Source organism: Hylobates moloch, unplaced genomic scaffold (assembly GCF_009828535.3).
Source record: "Hylobates moloch isolate HMO894 unplaced genomic scaffold, HMol_V3 SCAFFOLD_1, whole genome shotgun sequence".
NCBI classification, from domain to species: domain Eukaryota; kingdom Metazoa; phylum Chordata; class Mammalia; order Primates; family Hylobatidae; genus Hylobates; species Hylobates moloch.
In genome coordinates this window covers 224,885,215-224,895,019 of record NW_026652276.1, presented here as the reverse complement: position 1 = coordinate 224,895,019, position 9,805 = coordinate 224,885,215, and the positions used below count along the sequence as shown (strand labels likewise).

The 9,805-nt window shown below is 38.3% G+C and overlaps 1 protein-coding gene across 1 annotated transcript; it reads right to left on the bottom strand.

Annotated features, from left to right (window-relative positions):
• Positions 1–201: 201 nt before the first annotated feature.
• Positions 202–1,286, bottom strand: LOC116809709 (olfactory receptor 2F2). The gene has a single exon (XM_032753577.2). The coding sequence runs from the start codon at positions 1,284–1,286 to the stop codon at positions 333–335; it is 954 nt and encodes a 317-aa protein (XP_032609468.1). The 3' UTR covers positions 202–332.
• Between the last annotated feature and the right edge of the window lie 8,519 nt (positions 1,287–9,805).

The following is a 9,805-nucleotide window of genomic DNA, read 5'->3' as shown; positions in this document are numbered from 1 at the left end:
AGGTCTACGGTTATAAATAATGTGACAAACCAAAACAGTAAGTAGTACTTTTTTTCAGTTTTTATCAGAACATAAGAGTGAAGATTGAGAAGTTGTGGAAGGTTCTGTTACAGCAGTAGCTAACTCCACTAATCATACTGCTGGGATATATAAAATTATCCCTACATCCCACACCCCATCCAACTCAACCACTCAGCCTCCTACATAACATCCCCAGTACATGTTACATCATCTCCTTCCTGGTTGCCAGAGCAATATAGTTTATCCCTGCCATATCTGAGTTGGGTGGAGAAAAATGAGGCAAAGCTTTTTCTCAAAGTGATGTTCATGAGTCAAGTTGCCAGCTTTGATGTTAACCCAGAGAATTTCTCTAATAGTTTATACCAGGACCCCATCACCTCTTTATTCCTTAGGCTATAAATCATAGGGTTCAGCAGAGGCATAACAATGGCATAGAAGACAGAGATCAGCTTCTCTTGAAGGACTGAGGGACCAGAGTGGGGCTGGATGTAAGTGAAAATGGCCATGCCATAGCATAGGGCAACCACCGTGAGGTGAGAGGCACACGTGTGGAAGGCTTTCTTTCTTCCTTCTCTGGAGTGGATCTTTAGGATGGTGGAGATGATCCAGATGTAGGACAAAAGAACCAGGCAGAAAGGTGTCATCAGAAGAACAATGCTAGACACCATGATGGCAGCCTCATTGGAGGAAGTGTCCACACAAGCCAGCCTGACCACAGCTAGGAGTTCACAGGATATGTGATCAATAAACTTGTTAGTGCACATGGGCAGCTGAAAGGTAATAGTAGTCTGCACAAGAGAGTTGATGGGGCCACTGACCCAGGATGTGACAGCCAACCTAGCACACAGCCCTCCATGCATGATGGCTGAGTATCGCAGGGGGTCACACACAGCCACATAGCGGTCATAGGCCATCACTGCCAGGAGAACGAACTCAATCCCACAAAAGGCCAGGGAGAAAAATAACTGGGCTGCACAGCTCTGGAATAAGATGGCTTTATGTTCTGCAAGAAAATGTGCCAGCAGCTGAGGGACTATGCTTGTGGCATAGGAGACATCAACAAGGGAGAGGTTGGTGAGAAAGAAATACATGGGAGTGTGGAGTCGGCTGTCCAGTCTGATCAGAAGGACAATGAGACAATTCCCCAGCACTGTCATGAGGTATGTGACCAAGAACAGGGAAAACAGGGATACCTGAGTGCACCAGTCACTGGATAAGCCAAGGAGAATAAATTCTCTCACCCACGTCTGGTTATCTATTTCCATTTAAAAATGTGAGGAATATTAATCTGCAGAAAGAGTCAGAAAAAAACAGAAGCTGTTGAATCAAAGAACCATAAGAATAACTTCTTAGGAATGCATACTGTATACGACATTCCAGCCTTGGCCAAATATTTTAGATAATTCACAAGGCCAAGATGACAGGCTTGTTTACAATATACAATATACTTACTTTGCGTTAGAGAGACAGTAGTGCTTTCATAAAGACATGATGTGGACTCAAATAAGCCAGTTAAAGCCTGTAGATGATGCAGTGCAATTTTTGGAAGCTTTACCTCTTTACTAACTTACCTCAGTATCCAGGGCAGGGAGTTTGTTTTCTGATGATGTCAGCAAAAAGGAAGAATAGAAAGTCCCAGGCTCTACTCTTCTCCACAGAACATTCAACTAGCAACTATCCCCAGAACAGAATATCTTTTTTAAAACTCCACTACTTGGATGCTAACGTGAGACAACCACAAGGTACATGGAATGAAAATTGAATTAGAAGGCTAAAAGCACAGTTTCACTTCAACCCTACCACCTTGCCCCCTGCCAAAGTCCACACAACACCAGACAAAGAGGGTTTTCCTGGGCCCATGGTTTTTACAGGAGGAAAAGAAAACTAGAGGCAGTCATTCAGCATCTCTAGTTTTCCAAGATGCTTCTCAGAAATCCCACTCTGGGCTTACCTCATGGAGAACACTGGGGGTAACAGCATAGCTAGTCTACCTAGTGTCAAGAAGAAACAAAGAAAGGAGGCAGAGGTCTTAGTGACAAGCACACAGATCATGGTGTTACCTCTGTGTTCTTGCTAGCTGTGGTGCCCAATCTGAGATACTAGTCAATTTACAAAGTTCATTTACAAAGCTAAGCTGGTCATCTTCAGAAGCATGGTGGGAAGTTCAACCTAGCTTGAGGCCTTAGATAGCTAGTCCCCATATCCAGTCTCAGAGCCCACACCAGTGACCTCTGCCAAGACAAGGAGATACACACCTCCACCCATTTCAGAAAGACACATGAGGTAGACCTGCTTAACCCAGGAAGTCAATCCATGGCTCTACTCAGCTAAAAGGCCCTGTCAAGGACATCTACATGCCTTTCAGAGAAGCATGAGGGCTAGATCTGTTTGACCTGGGAAGTCAAACTCAATTCAGCCAAAAGCCCATCTTAAAGGGAAGCAACCCTACAGGGAAGCTCCACCTTAACAGGAAAGCAACCATCAATTGTGTTTTTCTGAGTGTAGTCTCTGGCCCCAATCATTCTAAGCAGCAACTTCTCCTAACTTTGGAGTTCAGCCTACAGCCCTGCCCAACTGCAAATCCCAGAAAGCACAATTTTCCAGCCGGGGAATAACTTCTGTGACTAGTCTGACCAGAAGCCATTGCAGTACCCAGTCAGTAGCTCTGTGTGATAACAGAGCCCAGCCAGTGGTCTTCCCAGACAGCAGGGCCCAGTCAATAGCCCCAGCCAATATCAGAGCAAAGACAGCATCCCAGGCAGGTAGAAAATCCACAGTTAACTTTGCTTGCCCAGGGCCATTACCAGCTGGCCCTTGAAGAATTACAGGCTTTACTAAATAGTATAGGTCTAGCCCTGCCAAAGAACACCTGTAAAGGCCAGAAGGAGGGGGTATCTCTTCAAATGAAAAGATAACAATGCAAAGACACAAGGATTACAAAGCACTGGGGAGTTATGACACCTCCAAAAGAAACTAATAGAGTGCTAATAATGGACCCTAAAGAAATGGAGATCTATGGAGTGACAAAGAATTCAGAATAATCCTCTTAAGTTAAAAAAAAATTACCAATAGAAATTAAATAAAATTTGGAAAAAAATACACAAACAAGACGAGAAGTTTTACAAATAAATAGAAACAATAAAAAAGAACCAAATAGAAATCCTAAAGATGAAGAATAAAAAGACTGGACTGAAAAGTTGAATTAAAAGTTTCAATGACAGACTCAAGCAGAAGAAATATCAGTGAGCTGAAAGAACATTTGAAATTATCCAGTCAGAGGGGCAAACAGACAAAAGAATGAAAAAGAATGAAGAAAGCCTATAGGAATTATGGGAGACCAATCCTTTATATAATAGGAGTTGCAGAAGGAGAAGAAGGAGAAAAAGGGGCAAAAACCATATTTAAAGAAATAATGGCTGAAAAATTCCCTAATCTGGAGACAGAAACCAACATCCAGGCACAAGAAGTTCAGAGATCTCCAATCAAATTCAACCCAAAAAGGAGTTCAGCAAAACACATAATAATCAAACTATCAAAACTCAAAGACAAAAAAAAAAAAATTCTAAGAAGATCAAGAGATAAGAAACGCATCACATACAAAGGAGTTTCAATACAACTCTTAGCAATTTCTCAGCAGAAATCCTGCAGGCCAGGAAAGATTGGGATGATATAGTCAAAGTGCTGAAAGTAAAAAACTTGCCAATCAAAAATACTTTACCCAGAAATATCTGCATTTCAGAAATGAAAAAGAAATAAAAACTTTCCTAGACAAACAAAGGCTAAGGGAGCTCATCACCACTAGGCCTGCCTTATAGGAATTATTAAAGAAAGTTATTCAATCTGAAGCAAAATGTTACTAATTAATAACATATAACTTACAAAAATAGAAAATTCAGTAATATAAGTAAAACAAAGCCACACTCAGAATACTCTAGGACTGTAATGATGGTGTATAAAGCAATTATATCCCTAGTATAAGTATTAAAAGACAAAATTACTAATAACAACTACAGCTAAAATAAATTATCAAAAGATACACATTAAAAGTAATGGTAAATTCTGGGCCGGGCACAGTGGCTGACACCTGTAATCCCAACACTTTGGGAGGCCGAGGCAGGCAGATCGTTTGAGGGTCAGGAGTTTGAGACCAGCCTGGCCAACATGGGGAAACCCCGTCTCTACTAAAAATACAAAAATTAGCTGGGCATGGTGGCAGGCACCTGTAAACCCAGCTACTTGGAAGGCTGGCACAGGGGGAGAATTGCTTGAACCCAAGAGGCAGAGGTTGCAGTGAGCTGAGATCAGACCATTGTACTCCAGCCTGGATGACAAGAGTGAAACATGGTATCCAAAAAAAAAAAAAGTAATGGTAAATTTCAATATCAAAAACATAAAATGTGGCTGGGGGACCAAAAGTGTAAAGTTATTGGATGCAATCAGAGTTAAGTTGTTATCATCTTGAAATAGGCTGTTTTAACTGTAAGATATTTTAGGTAAGCCTCTTGGTAACCACAAAGCAAAAATATTTAGTCAAAGCACAAAACTAAAATAGAATTGATTCAAAACATACCACTACAGAAAATCATCAAACCACAAAGGAAGACAGCAAGAGAGAGAGGAAGAAAAAAAAAAAGTAGAACCAGAGAACAACAAAGACCAGAAAACAATTAACAAATGGTAGTAGTAAGTCATACCTATCAATAATTACTTCAAATGAAAATGGACTAAATTCTCCAATAAAAAAGACATAGCGTAGCTCAATGGATTTAAAAAAAAAAAAAAAAAAAAAGAAGACTCAACTATGCACTGCCTACAAGAGACTCTGCTCACTTTTAAGGATACACATGGACTGAAAGGGAAGAGATGAGAAAAGATAATCCAGACAAATAGAAAACAAAATACAGCAAGGGTAGCTATACATATATCAGATAAATAGATTTTAAGTCAAAACTATAAAAAAAAGAAGGCCAGGTACGGTGGCTCATGCCTGTAATCCCAGCACTTTGGGAGGCCGAGGCGAGTGGATCACCTGAGATCAGGAGTTCAAGACGAGCCTGGGCAACATAGTGAAACCTCATCTTTACAAAAAATACAAACATTAGCTGGGCACAGTGGCATGTGCCTGTAATCCCAGCTACTCAGGAGGCTGAGACAGGAAAATCACCTGAGACTGGGAGGCGGAGATTGCAGTGAGCTCCGATTGCACCATTGCACTCCAGCCTTGGTGACAGAGCGAGACTCCAACTCAAAAAAAAAAAAAAAAAAAAAGACAAAGAAAAACATTATATAATGATAAAAGGATCAATTCATCAAGAGGATATAAATATTATAAATATATATGCACCCAATATTGGAGCACCTAAATAAATAAAACAAATATTAAAGGATCTGAAGTGAGAGATAGATGGCAACACAATAACAGTAGGGGACTTCAATACACTATGTTCAACAATGGATGAATCATTTAGACAGAAAATTAATGAGGAAACATTAGACACGAAAAACACTTTAGACCAAATAGACCTAACAAACATATATAGAGCATTCCATTCAACAGCAATAGAATACAGCTTCTTTTCAAATGCACACTGAACATCCTTCCGTATAGTATCCAGGTGAGGAAGGATGGTAGGTAAAATGATAAACAATGAATATAAACACGGTTCAAATCTCAAGGACTACCCTGCATATATCTACTACATCAAACATGATGAAATGTATAAATAAATTACCAAAAAAGATACAGAAGAGACAGATGTATAGTAACAATGGAAAGATAGAGTATTAGAGAATCTGGATGTGAATCTTGTTTCTTATGACTTACCAGGTGTGTGATTTGGGTTATAAACTCAATTTTTTGTATTCAAAATGGGATAATATTACATAACTCACTAGGATATATAAGCTCAAATATAGATAACTCATGGAGAAACCTCTTCATAAACTGAGCCTCAGAGCCAAACAAAAATCCACAACCCTTTCTGCTTCTTGAGACCTGGAACAAGCTACTTACCCTTTATGCACTTCATATTTCTTTATCTGTAAAATGTGGATAAATATTGGTTAATTGAAAGGTATGTTGGTGAAAGGTATGTTAGGTAGCAGTACTCTAGCAGTACAGGTATTAGTGGTAATATGACCTCTACCCTGGGGGAGACAAAGTAACAAATGAGTTTTCCCCTTACATCCCCTCAAGTTCAGACTTTTTGAAAAAGGAAGCAAAACTGTTAATATATTTAAAGTCTTGGAGGTAACTTATACAACTTGAAGTTCCTGGGAACTTTGGGTCTTCCTGAGGATTTAGGCTCTTTCAATCTTTGGCAAAAGAGGAAGGGGAGTGGTAAACATATCTTGTTATTTTTATTTTTCTATTGTTCTGTTTATTCCTACTCACTCTTTTTATTTTTCTAAGAAAGCCTTTGCATATGGTCTTAGAAAAAAGATGGTAGGAAAATGGCTGCTTAAGCTTTCTAGCATAAAAGAAAAAACACATCTGGTAACCTTTGTTGACTATATAGCAGATCTGCCTCCAAAGCAGATATTTCATTTTCAATTAATTTGGAAAACAACTATGAAGTGACATTTTTACTAGATGCTGAGATTTCAAGGTGAATATCACATTTCCCTGTCCTCAACGAGCTGACCTGGCAAGTGGAGTAAAAGACACAGAACAAATTGTTATCACAGAATTTGTTCCTCTGCTGCACTATGACAGCTGCCTGGAGAACATGCAAGCCCATGACTCATGTGCTCTTCTCACCCACTCTGTACATCTCTGTACTACAGCCTTTGTCTCACTATGACTGAGTGACAGCATCACATCCTAGAAAAAGCATGAGCCTCAGAGCCAAGCAATCCACATCCCTTTCTGCTTCTTGAGACCTGGAACAAGCTACTTAGCCTTTACGCACTTCATATTTCTTTATCTGTAAAATATGGATAAATATTGGTTAATTGAAAGATATGTTGGTGAAATCTAATGCACTGAAGATCTAAAGTTGCTACACTAATGACTGAATCACTTTTGTGCTCATCATTTAGTGATGATAATTGGTTGACCTTTCATCTCATGCCCTTGATAACTTTCATAGCATATTCTTTCATTTATTCCCTCTCTAGCATCCTCTGCTTTATTTTGCTCTTGATCAGCTCCCACTTGCTCATTATAAAAACTATACAGACTCTTTTGGGGAGAAGACCTTTTGCTACATAATTATCATTTTAATTCTCTCTTTTCTTTCACATCCAGCATTCCCAAAGGATTGGTATCCACTTGTTGGGTTTATTTCCTCACAACATTCATTCTTTAGGCCCTGAAAATCTAATTTCCACCTTCACTAATCTATAGAAATTGCACTCTTAAAGGTCACTTGTAACTTTCTAAAAATCATATCCAGAGACTTTCATTCTACCTTCATTGTTTGTCTTTTAACCCATTTAACTATTTGTTTCTTAAAACTCTCAACTCTGTGAAAGTCTTCTGTCCTGATTTTATTCCAAACTTATTTTTTTCTGTATTCCTGGATAATTATTTCAAATTTTTCTTATTCTATCACTGTAAGTATTTTCTAAGTTCCTGTGCTCAGAACTTGCTCTCTCCTTTCTATAGCTTTTCCTTGAAGGATTTATCTTAACTGTAGTAATTCTTATCAACTCTATATGGCCCAATCTCAATTCTATATTTATCTCCTATACTTCTCTCCAAAGGTTCAGTTGCCTCCTTCAACAGCTTAATGAATGTATTCTAAATATTTCACCATAGACTCAACTCACGTCCCTACAACCACCTGACTCCCTTATTTCTATCAATGGAACTAAAATTCTTCCACTGTCCCAATGTATCATGTTTAATTTTTCTCTTTCTTGCTCCTCCATGGAATATATCAGCTTCTTGTATTCTTGTGTTACATACCTCCCATCTCTCCTTAGTTTTCATTCACACTGCTAATGCCTTAACACATGCCCACATACCTCATCACTTCCCATCTGATGAAATACAACAACCTCTTTATGAATCTCACTGATTTGGCCTGGGCCCACTCCAAACCACCTTACACTGTAAACCAAACTGATTATCCTAAAATACATTCATACCTAAATTATAATCACGTACAAACATATCTTATGACGTCTGACTACAGGGCTAAGTATATTCTGGACATAGGAGTGTCCAAATTCTTGATAATAGGTCCTACCCTATCTTTTATTTTATTAGTTGTAGCATTTATTATCATGTATGTGTTTAGAGCAAAGTTTTTACTAAAATATCCCTCTCATGCTAAATACCATTCACAAGTATGTCGGCTAATTATTTTTAATCCATCAGACTATATTACCATTGCCTTGATTTTAAAATAATTTAAACCTAAAATAACTGATATCCAAATATTCCTGGTTTTTAGCCATAGAGCCCTTCTTAGATTCATGGTAGATAAAGAAAAATAGAAATAGTGTCTGCATTTATAAAGATAAATGGAGGAGGAAATGTGTTAGATGATTTTGACACACCTGCAGTTAACACCATCTCCTCGTTATCTTGGACTCAGCTTTCAGCTAAATAGAGCTGGATTCCTAATCTGTCTTCAGAATGAAGAATGAAATAATTGCTAGATAGTGTTCCGCATATCCGAACACTTGGTGTCAGAAGTCTAAAGCTTGGTCTACTCCAGTGTTTCAGGGGATCTGAAACTATCCCAAAACCTGTTTCTCATTGATAATCAACGTCAGTGAAAGACAACATCAAAAAAGATAGATTTTTGAGAACATTTGATCCATTTTTCTCTGTACAAAGAATTCTGGTTTGGTTACTTGACTTTTCACACATCTGAGTCCAATTATCCAGACCCAGTTTCTCAAATATGTGCATATCTGACATTCACCTTTGGTAACGTAGTTTATTATGGTCTTATTGTGTAAATTTTCACCTTTATATTTCTCATCCCCCTAGCCTTAAGGGGGATAAGAAACAGAGACTTGAATCATATTTTCTATTCCTTTTTTTTTTTTTTTTTTTTTTGGAGACAGAGTCTTGCTCTGTTGCCCGGGCTGGAGTGCAGTGGCACGATCTCGGCTCACTACAACCTCCACCTCCCAGGTTCAAGTGATTCTCCTGCCTCAGCCTCCAGAGTAGTTGGGACTATAGTATAGGGCAAAGGACGCAGCTTTTGTTCAAAAGCCAGTTTTGAATGTGAGCACAGGTAAGAGTCAGCTCTGTTGAGATCTTCCTCCTCTACAAGCCTGTTTTTGTGCTCTTTTCTCAGTACTCATCCCAACTCCCGCTCTTTTATCTTTTTGAAGGCACCCCATTTTTCTTTAATAATCAATAAAATCCAATTTTACATCTGCTGGGTCATATTATCCTCATGCTGGACACACCTCAATCCATACCTCTCTATATATGTTTTGAGATTTAGTTGTCTATTCAAAAATAAAGAATGTGTGCTGTCTGTTCAGAACATAGTATTGAAAAATGACACACCTCTGAGGTTCATCTTCTTAGACATGAGCACCAAGAAAAAAAGACTTCCTCATGCCTGTTTTATGAATTGTGGTGGATATAGAGTAACCTCTTTGGTCATAACAAATAGAACACAATAAGGGATATAATAAGAAAGTTGCCATTAAAATATTCTGCTACAAATTATCTCCTTGTTGCCATCACTAATGCTTGAAATTCCAATATTAGTAATTTATTATTTTATATTGAAATTGTCTTCCTTGTGAATTTTTAGATGGAATTATTCTAACTGGAATTTTTAAAATATGAATTACCTGGCCTTATTGT